Source organism: Mytilus edulis, chromosome 12 (assembly GCF_963676685.1).
Source record: "Mytilus edulis chromosome 12, xbMytEdul2.2, whole genome shotgun sequence".
Classification (NCBI taxonomy): domain Eukaryota; kingdom Metazoa; phylum Mollusca; class Bivalvia; order Mytilida; family Mytilidae; genus Mytilus; species Mytilus edulis.
Genome location: NC_092355.1, coordinates 37,342,347 through 37,358,734, shown reverse-complemented (window position 1 = coordinate 37,358,734; position 16,388 = coordinate 37,342,347). Strand labels below are relative to the sequence as shown.

The following is a 16,388-nucleotide window of genomic DNA, read 5'->3' as shown; positions in this document are numbered from 1 at the left end:
ACTGAATTTACATGAAGATGCCACTATGCAATACAGAAACAGAGCAAACATTTGCTTTCATAATATTACATGGTTTTTCATTTTTATTTATTAGTATTTACATGATGATTCATGATTTGTATGTAATGGTCAGTTAAAGAATTCATGATTTATATGTAATGGTCAGTTAAAGAGCTCATGATTTGTATGTAATGGTCAGTTAAAGAGCTCATTATTTGTATATAATGGTCAGTTAAAGAGCTCATTATTTGTATGTAATGGTCAGTTAAAGAGCTCAACAGAGCTAATGTTTAGTCTGTCATCATGTATATATGGACGCCGACTCTAAATAAAATATACTTACTAACTTACTTACTTCAGACCAAGACAATTGCATGGCAAATCAAGATATTTCTAAAAGTCTGTTTTTTCACTATTTTATTGCATATTTTGACATGTACAATATTTTTTGGCATGTCCAACAATAATCTATGACACTTAATATATCATCAACATGTAACAATAGTTTTACACAGCTTTAATACAAATCTGTTTGTCTTTAGCATACAGATATCTTAATTATACAGAGGTGACCATCAATATCTTCGTATTTTATTAATTCCCCCAAAAGATAACTAAAAATTCATTCTTTGGAGTATAACTAAAATTCTTAGAGTAAGAGACTTGAAACTGAATAAAAGAATTTTTTTGAATTATAAAAAGTATCTGTGAGTATAATTATCATGAATAGAGTCTAGTAAAGATGTTAAAGTTGTCAAGGGAAGTAATAAGGAGATTATCTCCCTTTTAAAGAAGAAGAAGATTATCTCCCTAGCTTTATCTATTTTTTACTTGGCTTTTTGAACAATCTGAGCATCATGTATCATTAGTTTGAAAACATTTTTATTTGTACTTCTAAAATAATTTTATGCAACTAAAATTAAAATTTGAATTTGTAAATTTAACCTAAAAAGGCTTTCTATATCAAAACTTACAATTTGTGAATGATTTTTTTTTGCTAAACAGATCATAAACACTGCTGAGTATAATAATTTCAATTTTTGAATATTTCAAACAAACATGATTTAAACAAATTCTACAATCAAAATATTCTAGTACTATTACAAAAAAAATGTAAGTATCATATTTTAATTGATTTTGTCAGAGTTCAATTCAATGTAAAAATATCATTCGAGACAGAAATTCCTAATTATCCAGAAAAAGTTGGAACATGTTTCTTGCCTGCTTGTCTCAACTTACATGATTAAAATTCAAAATATTTATGATCATACAATTATATATGTTCTTTTAAAAAAAAAAGTAAATGCTGCAAAAATAATCTTTCTTCTAGTCATCCTTCAAACAAAAAGTAGTTGAAATATAAATATCTTATTGCTTTATATATTTGACTTTGCATACTTTTGACATTATATGTATAGGTATTAAAAAGCTTCATTTCACTAAATACATTTCTTACCATGATTCAATCATTTCATTTTACAAATATTGACACATTTGAAACAATCTCTATTCAAAACAGTGCTAATAACTAACCTAACAAGAAATAACCCCCATACAATAAAGCATTTGTTTATAATCACATTTAAAAATTAACAAGTACCCTGTATATTTAAAAGACAAATAAAGCTATGATTCAATTATCTCCCTTATTGAGTGATCTTCTGTCTAGAAGATCTTCTGATTTCAATATTCCTAAATTAAATAGTTTGATAATGCATATACCAAGGGAATGTTATAGATGCAAATAAACTATAAAAGAAGAGAGATAATAAAATAAGCCAATTTATTTTTCCGTAGAAAAATCAAGAAGAGAAATACTTCAATCATCAGGAAGAGAGATAATTAAAAAATCAGGAAGGGAGATAATTAAAAAATCAAGAAGGGAGATAATTCAATCTCTGAAATGTCTTAGAATGACAGGAAAATAAATAACAAGAATTGCAAATCTCATTAACAAATCATATAATTCAAAATAAAATTAAAATGCAGTTATTAGTTACCATTATCATGATTATAATGAAATGTTGCATTTCAAACCATAACATTTTTCTAAAACTGTATAATTGCCACAAATCTATTATTGCGAGTTTAAAATTCTTCAACAAGTCAAAACAAGTCTAAAAATAGCTGTAAAGAGTATTAAAACAACAATAAATTATTGCAAATGTCTTCTAAAAGTAATACAACAGTTAAAATAAAAATAGTGTATACTATTAGCACCTACGTCTATGACTAATAACTAAAAATATTGTTAGTATATACTGCTTGCCGACAGGTCATTTTTGTAGCTCAAATTGATCAACTTCTCATCCCAATTTGCCATTTCATAATCTAATGCATTCTGGGTAATATATTCAAAAGCGTACACCAAAACCTTGTGATTGGTTTAAAACATTCATTACTTTCATTTTTGTGTACGAACAATGAAATTACCCATAGTCCTCTAGTTTCTGACTTCATAACTAAGAAATTCATATAGTTATTTCTTTTTTGAATGATCGAATGACAGGCTTTAAATTGTGGACTTGTTTGGTAAGCAGTATACACCAATATACAAGAGGAATGTATACAATTTGGAAAGTATAGAGGGTATATAAACAGCACTAACATTTATAGCGTGACATGAGGAAGTAGGTCACAAAGTAACCATAGTATGTCTGATAACATTTTAAATCATCGATAAAAAAAACTCAAAAAAACATGTTAATGTTTAGCTATCTACTAAGTTATAGAAATCAGTCATAAATAACTTTGTCCTTATTTTTATTCAGGGAATTTACTTTCCAAAACCACATATTATTATAAAAAATTGAAAATAATGTTCAAATTTGAATTTGATTGTCAAATATTTGAAAGGGATATTCAATGTGTTTTCTTGAAACGAAAAAATCTTTTTCTGTTACTCTTAACATTTTTTTTTGTATATATATAAATCTCAGTGCTGTTTATAATACAAGCAAAACAACAGTTATTTTCTATATATAGATTTAATTCATATCATTTAGTTTTTTAAAAGATAAAAATAGAATTGTTTATCACCTCATCATCCCCGTGAGGATAGATAAAAGACTGTCAGAAATTATAATGAATCCTTAATTTTTTTTTATTAACCTGAAAAAATTAGTGCCTATAAATTCCCATTTATAAAGGAAAATGTGGCAATTTGTCATTTTCAGTTCATAAGCATATGCTTTCAAATTTTTGAAAGATTTTATTTGTCGATTAAAAAAAAAGAAAATGGCAATAAAATATATCTTTATCATTTTGAATTTTAAAACTACATACAGAAAATAACTATTGCAATTTGACATACGGAAATAAATATATATTAAGCATTTATTATTTTTTCATGCAGCATTTTAATGGATTTTAAATCCACACGTCTATTTAACATCATTAGTCGAGATAAAAATAATGTTTTCATAAATAACATAATATCTGACAAGTTTTAACACCATATTTTCATATCCATTTTTTAATTACCAAATTTCTGGTCAATCAATGATATATACAAATGATCATGATATAAATTAGTTTTTATTACTGCCAATATATGTACAATTTAAACTAGAGCACTAGATTTTTACAGTGAACACAAAAAATAGCAAAGCACAAGTCTAAGGTTTAGAGACACAGAAAAAAAGTTATTTCTCAATGAAGATTGACTTCAGGAAACGTGTACCTATTTCCAGTAAACTAGGGGGGAGTTATAACATAAATAAATGGAACTTTAGACAATTATAACACAGTGTTGTAACTCTTCACAGTAAATTATAAATCATTCAGTCTAAATGATGCCATTAATATTTAATGATAACAACACATACTTCTTATAGCATGTGTCCCCTAAAAAAAATGATTAAATGATTTGTTTTCACCTTTTTTTAGCTTGAAAGACAAACGGGTAATGTGTTGCTTCATCTCCTTAATCTTATACACTCTAAAAAAAAATCCCACTGAGGTATTTATTTGTTTAAATGATGCAATGAGTGATCTCCCTTACTTCTATAAAGCATATGATCCAAAGCATGATCAGTGTTAGCATACAAATTTGTAACACCTAATCTGATTGGATAGAAAAAAACTTAAGTCTGTACTGACACTTATATCAATTAAACAATTGAGTCTGGTTAAGATGATAAATCTTAGCTTTACATTACTGAAAAATTTCATACAAATTTGAATATGTAATTTATAAAAATAATGCTCCATGCTTTTAATGGCAAATGATTTTGCGGGTTAGAGGTGTAATTTTGTTAGCAGAATAATGTTTTGCATGCACTAACTATGAATGAATGTGACATTACTAGGTAAAATCACCTTATGTTAGCAAATTGTTGGGTTTTTTAAAACTTGAACATTTAAATATGTTCCACAATTTTTTTTAAAACAGACACCATTGTTATACAATCATGCAATGCAGACAAAAGTCCTTGTCTAAACAAATAAGCCATGCCAATCTGAGCAGTTTAATACTAGGGAATGGTCATCTTCCAGGAATTAAGTCACATGACAATAGTAATCTAAAGTCACATGACAATAGTATTCTAGAGTCACATGACAATAGTAATCTAAAGGGATATTTACAATTTTTCTCATTTTCAATGAAATGGCCAATTCATGATTCATAAGCAAGCAATCCCATGTTAAGCAATAACATGCCTTAAAGTTGTGAATGCTATTAAAATTCAATGTATATTTAGTAAAGTCTGAAAAGTTCTCTTTAAGGGGAAATAACCCATATAGTTTTGAAGGAGTAGAATTCATAAATAGTCAGTTTGCCTATGTATTCAAAAATGATAAATATTTTTTTAAATGAAGAGACTTAACAAACAGATAACAGAGCAGACATACACACACACAAAACTGACTGATACATACTCATAGTGTTTGAATTGATGCTTGAGAGTTCAAAAATAAATATTTATAAAAAAGACAATTCCTTTCACCAAAAATAACAATCCTGATTTTTCTACTTATGCCATGCACATGAATTTGACACATGATTAAAATAATCTGAATAGAATTTTCAGGACAATTTTTGAGTAAAAATATTTTTAGTGAGTAAATAATTGATTGCATGATACATAACATTAAAAATAATACACAATATTTCAACATTATTGCTAAAGTATATTATTACATGGCAACATTTTTAATATTATGCCAATTTTTTCGAGACAGTATTTCTAACTAATAAAATACAAATATTTTCAGACATAACCCCACATCTCCTTATATTTATATACATAAAAATTCAAAATCTATTGCTGTTTAGGTTTTCAATACTATTGGCACCAGCATAATACAACCTCTTAAAAGAGACTCCATCTCAGAATTATTTTTTTTTATGGCATTTGTGTATAAAAATTTGACAAAAGAATGAAAAATATTGCTTAGTGAATACCTTATTGCGTAATCTGAAACAGTTCAAGTTTTATGAATGCATACTAAAAATATCAGAAAAAAAATAAAATTTTATATTTCAACAGATAAAGAAACTTCATAAAACAAAAATTCAGTTAATGTATTGCTGCAAATTTTTTTTTTTGGTGATCTTGCAAAAAAACTTAGAAGATGATAATGCGTAGAAGACAAAAAAACATCCATCAAATCAATACCATCATTAAGCGTTAAAATTCCCTGAAAAATTTACAATCTGTAAATTTCACACAAATTTTTTTTAAACTAGCACCTAAGATGCAATACACAACACGAGTCCTACATAGTCCAATAATATATATATATATAACAAAACATGTAATATTATCACCAACAATTTATGAATGAATCTCTCTTTTGATAATGTCACTCTGGTCGTCTGAATCTAACATTACTTGATCCATGTGATCGTAATCCTGCGACAAGCGCATTCGTTTCACTTTAGCACGATGATTCTTAAACCACAACTGAATATTTTTCGGTTCCAATCTTGGAAACTTTTGTCTATATTCAGAACGATTCAGTTCATCTGTATATTTATCAATCATGTATGAAGATGGATGAGTGTCTTCCGCAAACCATTTTTCTAGTATCGGTATTTCTGACATGGGGTCTATAAACACACGGGTGCGTCTCTTGCGATGAGTATTGCTTGATGAGTTTGACCTTGACATCTGTGACGTCTGTTGTTGCTGTTGTTGTTGATTGTACCGTGCAGCTTGCTGCGCCATAAAATGAGTATTCATTGGAAAATAGTGCATAGCTAATGGGTGCGGGAAATGCGGAATGTGCAATGGTTGATGAAGCCCTGTTGATGTTTTTGGCAAATGTGCAAGTCCGTTGCTAAGGAAACCCTGATTCTCCATATTTTTGATTGACAGATTGGCTGCTTCGTGACTAGAATCTGACCCAACATTAGATTTATCATCTTCAAACTCAGAATCATCCATTTCTGAATCAGAATTCATCTTACTATTGCCATCATAATTATTTGTTTCTCTTGGACTAGATACATCAGATTTATTACAACCATTCACTGCAGGACTGCTCTTGTTGTTGTTTTCAGTGTCGTCTGCTTCCTGTTTCAGTTGAACACTCCCTGTTTCTTTGATTAAAGGGGAGGTAACTTCTCTCTTTATTTCAACAGGAGATTTACTTTGACTAGAAGTACGAGATTGTGATAAATCAAAAGGTTCCCGAGAATCTTCATTTGATATGTTTTGACCTTTGGCAGTTTCAGAAGTGAGACGAGAATCCTCAGTTGTAGGGAAATGATGACCATGAATGGGGTAAGGGAGCATGTATACTGCATTCTTATTAGGAAGATAAGGTAAGTTCTGGTCACCGGTAAGACTAGTTCCCTGTCCATCCTCCAAATCAAATGATCCATCTCCGTCAAATTGTCTAGAAGCTCTCCTATGGGCAGCTCTTGCATTTTTAAACCAATAAATAATATTGGTCAAGTCTAACGGCCTTCTACCTTTTCTAGCGTCGAGCGAGTTTAACTCGTCTAAATAATGTATCATCTGTTCTCGTGTGGGGTGCTGATTGTCCTGAAACCATCTCTGAAGTCTAGGAATCTCATGTTCTGGGTCAAACGAAGTTCTCATTCTTGTCTTACAGTGAAAGTGGGGTGAGGAAGTAATGGCCGATGGCATAGTAGATGAAACTGATGTAGATTCTGTATGTTGAATGGTCTCCACCTGTTTTTCTGGAGATGTTTCGTGTGTATTTCTACTCTCCTCTGGCTTGACACTACGAATCTGCTCTGCATACCATTTGTCAAAAGCTTGTCGAAGTTCCGGTGATAAATTAGCGTAAGCATCACCTTTGGCAAATGTGGTAAGAAGAGACTGAAATAAAAGAAAAACATCACTTTTAGCAAATTAAATCAAATTTGAAAAAATTGTTCCTATATTATACGTAAAATTCTGTGTTTTTTTTTAACTGTATTAAAACTCAGTAAAGATCACATGATGATCAGTTAATGTCTCTTGTTTTTTTCAGTCCATGGACTAGCTTTCACGTGACATAAACAGCTACATATATATGTACACTTTTCATTCATTAAACTTTTATATATAAACTGATAAGATCTGGCTCCTTCAGTTCAAAAATGAAATAAAGATTCTAAATTGATGATAGATACACAACCAAAATTAGAAGTAATTGATAAAACTTTAAAAAAAACAAACAAAAAAACAACAAAAAAACACCACCAAAATACCTTTTGACAATAACTATATACATGATAAACGAATTTGTTTATTCATTTATTTATTTTTTAATGAAACACATATTAAAAGTTTCAATTCAGCTTCAATCAAATTGTGTTATGAATATGCATTGAAAATCTGTCAGGGCACAATTTAAAAATGAAATGTATAGCTTTTTATGTTAAAAACTATTGTACAATCATATTTCCAAGTTAAAAGATGTTTTTTCTCATCAGTATGTTTTCTCTCTGTGGAAATGTCTTCTTTTACAAACTATTTAATTTCTCCTTTTTTCAATTTGAAAGTAATTATCTCCCCTTGCCATGGCAGAGTTAGTATTCATCACAAGTCTCCTTAAGACTACCATTGCATTCTCATTGATTTTCTCTAGTATTTATTGTTTATTCATATTTAGAGGTACTAACCTTTTCGATAGGACAGCCAGAGTTCATCAGCAGGCCCTGTGATTGGTTCAGCAATAACTGGAGTAATCTCCCCTTGACCTCATCAACAGAACTTATCTTGGCCTTGCTGTAAATGGTAAAGATGAGATGACCAGAATAGATTTCAGTTTCTTCTTTTATTTTTATTTTCTGTTGCTATGACAACTATAAGTTTCACATTTTACAAGTATGTAAAATTCATATTTTAAATTCTATCAACTATTACAATAAAAAATTTGTTAAGTTATAAAAAAAGTCAAAATTATTTAACTTCAAAATACAATGACTTATTTAACAACTAAAGTTTAAAACTGCATTATAACATAATAACAGTTTGATAGCTATATACTTAAGATAGATATTTACAGTGTTTTAAATTTTTTTCCAACTTAAATGCAACAATACTCATCAAATAAATAATATCTTAAAAAGACAAAACCTTGATGCTCAGATTGGTTTGAAAGCTAAACATGTTACTCTGTATTTAAGTCCAGTTAGAAAAATAGATTCACTCCTGATTAGAACTACATAAAAACGATGAGGAATGCTAAAGATCATTTAAGGTGGTACCAAACACTTTCATTAAAATAAATTTGGCTCGTTTAATTTTCATAAAATTTTGACAAAGTACTAACTTTGATCCTTTAACAAAAATATAAAAGTTTCAGAAATTTTGAACCAACCATTTTGTCAGAAAAATTACACTGGTTATATAGTAGTTTGACAAACACCAATTTTGATCATTCAGAAGCTTAATATTTCCTTTACAACACAAAGTAATTATAACGTTTAGCTGATTTTACAGAGTTATCTCCCTGTAGTGTTAGGTACCACCTTAATATCCCACCAAATGAGGCTTTCCAAAGTCAATATTTTTTTTGTCTGAAAACTTCATAAAACAGACAATTCCTGATCACTCAGTTAAACCATTATGGTAAATGTTCTACTTAAGATATTTTTATGTAATATGATGTGAATTTGTTATAAGTGCTTAGTTTTAACATGTATATTATAGGAACATGCTATATACTCCTTTGGCCATCTTGATACTTTAAATTCAGAAATTATTGCATGTATTTATTATTGCAGTTTTGTCATTTCGGACTAAAATGCCATTTTAATTTTTGTGATATTGAGAAAAATCCTTTTAAATTCAAATAAAAAATTAAATTTCAAGTTTAAATTATTGCGCTTATAACCCTTAAACATTTTTCGCAATAATAAAAACATCACAATAATTTCTGAATTAACAGTAGATTGTAATGTTTGATGTTTTGATTGTAGTTGCTTTTTGGTTTTCAGAGGTGATGTAAAAGTGTTAGAATGATAGTTACTTGTAAAAATAATACTTAAACATAGTAAAACATCTACAAAGACATACATGGCTTGTCTAAGACTGCAGTGTATTAGCTGTTAAATATGAGAAATGTTATCACATTAACAGAAAAAGTATCAAAATTTAAAAAAAAATGTTTTCATAAAATAAAATGATTTTCCTACCTACCCTACTTAATTTTTTGGAGAGTGAAATAGGAAACACACAATTTATTTATTTTGGCCTGATGACAAAGTGAAAGAGAAGTGTATTATTTACCTGCAAAGCCTAATTCTCAATTTGGCAACCTGAGTTAGCTCCCCTAGTATATCCTCTACTGTTGATTTTGAGTTGTTGCTGATTGCCTCAAAGGTCAAAGGTCTCCAGTTTTTAATCTGTATAGCTCCTGTAATAAATCATTATTTAAAATTGAAATATTTTCTCAAAACTTGTAGCATAATACAATAAATATGATGTATTTATTGAAAGTACCTTTTTAGAAGTTATTGTCTAGTATCAAGTTGACCACTGCGGATGGCTAGATTTGAATACAAAAAAGTTCAGTAACTGCCAACATTCAATATGACTGCACAGTATAAACTAAAATATTCTTTTCCACATGTACATGGAACTATGTATTTGCTGTCTAATAAATTTTTATTATTTTTTTCCTTTTCCTTTTTTTTTCGAAATAACAATCAGACTCATTTCTTATGCAAATTTTCACAGCATAATAAAACGAAGACGCCTCTTTTAATTCTCTCCCTTCAACAATGTGTAAAAATCATTTCTTTAGCAAATTTTCACAACATAATACATGTATAACAAAGACTCCTCTTTTAATACTACCTTCAACAATGCATTGACATCCTACCTTTAGCGTTCATTGATTCTGTTGAATTGTAACCCAGCTTGACCAGTGCTGCCCTCACTAGTTCTGAGAACAATGTTGTACATGGTAGAATTGCGTAGCTGTCAAGTTCTACGGTGTAGTGTGAACTTCCGTCATCATCAAACGATACTGGTCCGCTGGTCTGTTCTACCACACAGTGAATGGGTAGGGACTTGGCACCTGGAATTATAAAGTACATAATTTGAAAATAAAATCAACACAAAATTGTAGGTCTGAATTAAGTTAACATCTCGATGTGCAGTCCTGATATCTATAATTCTTTATTCTGTAAAATTCTCACTAAAATGAATATACTACTACTAAAATTTGTGCAATTCTATTTCTTCCTTATTCTGTACATCTTTCATTTCTGTAATCAGTGATGTATTACCTAATTCTTTACACTTTCACAGCAGTGGCGGATCTAAAAAATTTCATAAGAGGGGGCCCACTGACTGCCTAAGGGGCCTAAGGGGGGCCCGATTCTGTCACACTTCAGTGATTCCCTGTATAACCAACCAAAATTTTTTTGAAAAAGAGGGGCCCCGGGCCCCCTAAATCCGCCTCTGCACAGTAATATTTTATACTTTTGCATCCCATTATTCACCTTTCTATATACCTTTTGCTCATTTTTCTCTACCCATTTTGTGTTTTGCCAATAATTCTATATAATGTAAACTCCACCCAGACTCCCCAAAATCAGCAACACTCAAAACCAAAAATAATCAGTCCCGTAGCCAGGAATTTCCAAGGGGGGGGGGGGGGTTCGTTGGACTCACAAACTTGACTTGAACAGTCACAATTCAAACAAAACATTGACTTTAACAGTGCTTATTTGTTTTCAAGGGGCTACGGGTATGATAATAATGCTCACGCATAATTATCAATACTTGAAGAACTATGAGATCAAAAGTCACCTTAAAATGGATGAAACTAATAAAGGTCAACTTGCCAAGAAGGAGTTGGAAGATCAGTTTATATTATTACTATATTCAAAATTTATCAATGAAATAGAAATGATAATTAAATAAACTATATGTCAGAGGATAAACACTAACTACTGAGATTATGACGGAGTATAGTGTTACTAACCAAGTGAGTGCTCTTTATTAAAATTAACACTTTATAAATTTGGGTGAAGGTGCGTCTTCTTCTTTTAATAAATTGAATATATCGTGAAGGTTTGGTTCAAATGACGTTATTAACCTAAATATGACAAAATTTGGTTAACTGTGACATTTGGAAACATGTAGGTTTTGAGTTCAAATTTCTAAAATCCTAATATCAACATTCGTAATATTCATTCATAAAATTTTCCTAAAAAATTAACAGCCATTCTTTAAGTTAACATATTTATTAGCGAGTTCACACTTCAATGATGACAACTATAAATGGATTTAATAATTACATTTGCAAGTATTCAACTCATATATAATATTCATAAATAACATTGAAATATATATATACATTGTTGGGTTGATGTTTCAACCAAATAATGTTAGATCTGTAAATTTGCTTTTGCAAATTTTTTGTTCTTCCCTCGCCGGGATTCCAACCCATGCTACCGAGATATCGCGACACCAAATCGCCTGCACTGTAGCCGTCCCACTAGACCACCTGGTCTTCACATATAATAAAGCTTTTGGTGGTCATGTGTTACCTTTCCTCGTCAGTTTTAATCTAGCGTCGTACACGTACTACAGTACATGATATATAAGGCATGGAGATGTTATTGTTACAGATCAGCTCAATTATCTATAGTAAAGGATCCTACAAATTAATGCACGATACAGTCACAAAAAATAAATATATTTTATAAGTACATCTGAGTCAGTGACAACTCTACAACAGATTTATCCAACGGATCACCAGCAATGATGGTGATACATGGCTGTGTACATTATGTTATACATACGGCTAAATTTGAGACAATTAAAGTATATTTTAAATTGTGGTGTGACCCCCTTCTTCAACACAGGTTATCTATTGAAAAGCTGTCACACGTTGAGACATACAAGTATATATACACTGAGAAAAAACAGTTTATTTTCTATGTCATATTTCAAAAATAAACCTCAAGACATTATATTAGTTTACAAATAAAGATGAATAAATTATCGTTACAAAAGGTGCAATATTTTCTAAATAAAATCTTTTTTTTTCTCATTTAAATCAATAATTGTGGATTTTTTTATATTTATTCATTAAGACATATGTTGATTCACTTTTTCTTTTGGTTGTTTTTTTTATAGAAAAATTATATGCTGTATTTTAACTACTTCTATTTAACAATAAAAACGAATCAAAATATTTAAATCAATTTGAGTGACAAATTACAAAATTTGCCTAGTTGGAAGTCATGGTTGCCCTAGATGTTGTTAAGATATTTAAACACTTTACAGTATTACATTTGTTTCTACTTCTGCTGTGAGGTTATCCAAATGATCATCAAATCGACACCAGACAAATTCCACAACATAATATTTAGTATCAAACTCAAGTGCTTATTTGTCATAAAATGGGAGAAAGCCTTAGATGAACACTTCACGGTGAATGTTAAATCCACCCAATCCTTGAGAAAAGACGATAGAAACTCCAATGAACACTTCACGGTGCAAAACAGTACTCTTTTGAAAACAACTGGAATAGAAAACTCTTCAAAGGGATTTTCTTATGACTTAAGAATCTTGAAATTAGAAATAGCATATTAAATGGAATAAATTTCATCATCACAGCTATTGATAACATTTAATAACTGCAATTTAGCATGTATGATAATTCGATCAACATCTGTAACGAATTCCCAAATTCTTCATAATTTCGTGCAGTTGTGAACACTTAAGCGGCTTCAAAGACATCCTAATACCAGTTATGATTCGCAGTGATATAATACATTTGTTTTATGAAATAAATGCTACTTATTCGTAATTAAAATCACTTTTCTCAAAATTTTATGGATAGATGTAAGCGTAATACATTTGTTTATGAAACCAAGTGCTCTTCAACAAACTATCTCTCTTGGATAATTTACAAGTTTTATGCTCGGACTTGAGGTACAAACATTCTTTTTATTCCATATTTTCCAATCTTTCTGCACTAGCTGAGAAATTTCATTTTGCACTTAAAATTTCAGTATTATGTAGATATCTTAATTTGTAAATTAGTTTAAATAACCGATCACAAGATTACTTACATGCGAAACATTGGGGGTGTGGTCAAGCTTAGAATTATCTGCTAACAAGAATGTGTCCACAGTACACAGATGCCCCACTCACACTATCATTTTTTATGTTTAGTGGACCGTGAAATTGGAATAAATTCTCTAATTTGGCATTAAAATTAGAAAGATCATATCATAGGGCACATGTATACTAAGTTGCAAGTTGATTGGACTTCAACTTCATCAAAAACTACCTTGACCAAAAACTTTAACCTGAAGCGGGACAGACGGATGAACGAACAGACAGCGGAACGAACAGACAGACGAACGAATGGACAGATGAACGAATGGACAGACAGACGGACGGACGAACGGACAGACCAGAAAACATAATGTCCCTCTACTATCGTAGGTGGGGCATAAAAAGTTTGTTTTGGATTACTACTATGAAGTCATCATTATAGTCAGTAACCTTGTCTGGCAGAGAAAACTTTGGACAGTCATTTGGTTCAATCTTATGAAATCATTTAAATATTAAATGAATTAAATTTCACAAATTTAATTCTTGGAAAATCAGCCAGAGGTTATAATTATAAATAATTATCTCATAACTTTGAAATGTTGTGCAAAAGAAATCAGGAATCAGATTTGACTGTCAACTGTCACCTCAGACTGTCACCCTCATTCCAACCCTGATTTATATACTACAGTGAAACCTGTCTAAACCGAACCCCTTTGGGACTCTAGATTTTGTTCGGTTTTGGTCCATGTTTGGTTTTATCTGGTTCACAATGCATACAATTTGATATATCTGGGCTTAAGAATAATGTTTGGTTTATACAGGTTTTCAATTTATGCAGGATTTGGTATAGCCAGGTTTCACTGTTTACTAATAATAAATAATGTAAGCATAACATATACATCAGAATATTTTGTATAATTTATACCAAATATTGTGTCATTTTGTATTTGTATTGACATTAAGACCTTCATTAGCATTTAAAGTTTGTTCACTTATCCCTCATGAAAAAGGTGACCAATAATTCATTTTTTATTTATATTTTTTTTCTCCTAAATTTTGAAGTAAAACTGATTTAAGAGGAAATGCCTGAAAAAATAACCATATTGGTCAATTGGTCAATAAAACTTATTTAAACAAAAAGAAAAAAGCTGAGTGAATTAGAAATATAATATTCAACAAAAATATGGTAGCTCTAATATCATGAATATCAAGTCGTGATTGTAAAAAGAAAGATTTAACATTGTCCCTGATCATGTATATATGCATATTTTTAACTTTAGTTAGTCCCTGATAATGTATATATATGTTTATTTTAATGGTGGTGAAATTTTGATGTTTTTAACTTGTGTTTGATGATCAATCATTGTATGTCGACAATAAACTCTCTTTAAACTATTTTTAAAATTAATTACTTGTCTAATGTATCAAGCAATGATTGTATCATATTTCTCCTAATCACAAAAACAACAACAATCTTTAAGTGTGAGCTTTTTTTTTAGATAATGAAAATAATTAAAAAAATATATTATTTTCAATTAAAAAACACTTTTTTTATAAATTTTTAAAGAAGTATTTTTCTCCAGAAAAATAAACAAACAACTTTTAAATTGATTTTTTTAAGCTATCAGGTTATATTTCACAATCTCTATTTTTCTCCAGCTAACAAAACTTTAAAGGCTAATGTTCGGATTTTATGACGATTTTATGTCAAGTCAATGGACTTCCCCTGTGCTAATTCTCTTTTAAACTTTCAACTGTAATCAAATATAATTTCCCTACCAAACAAAGAATTTGACACCCAGGTTCTATAGGTACTATAATTATTTCATCGTTAGGATTTCACCGACCTGTCGATATTCCGTATTAGTGCAACTTCCAATAATAAGAAAGGATTAGCCCAGGTTTAATAATGAAACACAGCCAGAATCCTATTCAATCTTCTTTGTGGAGGGAATTAAGTTCGGAGCTTGACAGATGTACGGATTACTGGGATGCCGGCTTTGTGTCGACTAGATGAAGCATTAAATTTTAATCCTTCTCTCTTTCTCTCCAAGCCAGGTAGATCAGTCCACGCTAAGGCAGATGGTTCGAGGATAACGAGATGTAAAGCCGATTAACACAGCTGTATAGAGGAGATTTGAATTTTATTAAACATGAACTATTTTTTATTATAAAAACAACTTCTTTTTCTTCGCTGGGAAAGGTATTTCTTCTGTAATCAACCATGTTGAAATATTTCTACTATCTTGTACAGGAAAAGAAAGTCGTAATCAGTCGCTATTTACATACATGTACATTTAACACGTTACATGATCCTAAATCTTTGATGACAGAGAAATAAATCGGCTATTTAATCACCTTGGTTATTCATACTCATCCAAACATTCTTTGACTATTTGACATTATAAAGACAAACTGTTATAAAAATATGAAGATGTGGTATAATTGCCTATGAGACAATTAACTCTTCACCACATTAACCAAATGACATAGAAGTTTTAACAACGATAGGTTATTTCATAGTACTGCAGTCTTCAACAATGAGCAATATATATTACTATGCGGTATGGGCTTTGCTCATTATTGAAGGCTGTACGGTGACCTATAGTTGTTAATGTCTGTGTCATTTTGGTCTTTTGTGGATAGTTGTCTCATTGGCAATCATACCACATCTTCTTTTTTATACTATTGTTTCTTTTAAGAAATATTCCTCCTTTGCTTAAATTTTCTAAAAATGTTTTTTTTAAGGTATCATGTATCTATCTATAAGTCTTAAAATATCGCTGGAAAAACTGAAGATCTTGTAGATTTCTAGCCTTAAAATTCAAATTTGATTGGTCCTGTGCACATAAATTCATTACATTTTGTGGTAAAGTTGAACCAGGTTCTATAGAATCT

The 16,388-nt window shown here is 30.0% G+C and overlaps 1 protein-coding gene across 1 annotated transcript in view; it reads right to left on the bottom strand.

Annotated features, from left to right (window-relative positions):
* Positions 1-402: 402 nt before the first annotated feature.
* Positions 403-16,388, bottom strand: part of LOC139498391 (homeobox protein dve-1-like) — a 31,577-nt gene continuing 15,591 nt past the window's right edge. The window contains exons 3-6 of the mRNA XM_071286778.1: positions 10,291-10,488; positions 9,696-9,822; positions 8,084-8,189; positions 403-7,295 (exon numbers count right to left, since the gene is read on the bottom strand). Of these exons, the coding sequence (XP_071142879.1) occupies positions 5,781-7,295; positions 8,084-8,189; positions 9,696-9,822; positions 10,291-10,488 (1,946 nt within the window). The 3' untranslated portion in view covers positions 403-5,780. The remainder of the gene's footprint in view (positions 7,296-8,083; positions 8,190-9,695; positions 9,823-10,290; positions 10,489-16,388) is intronic.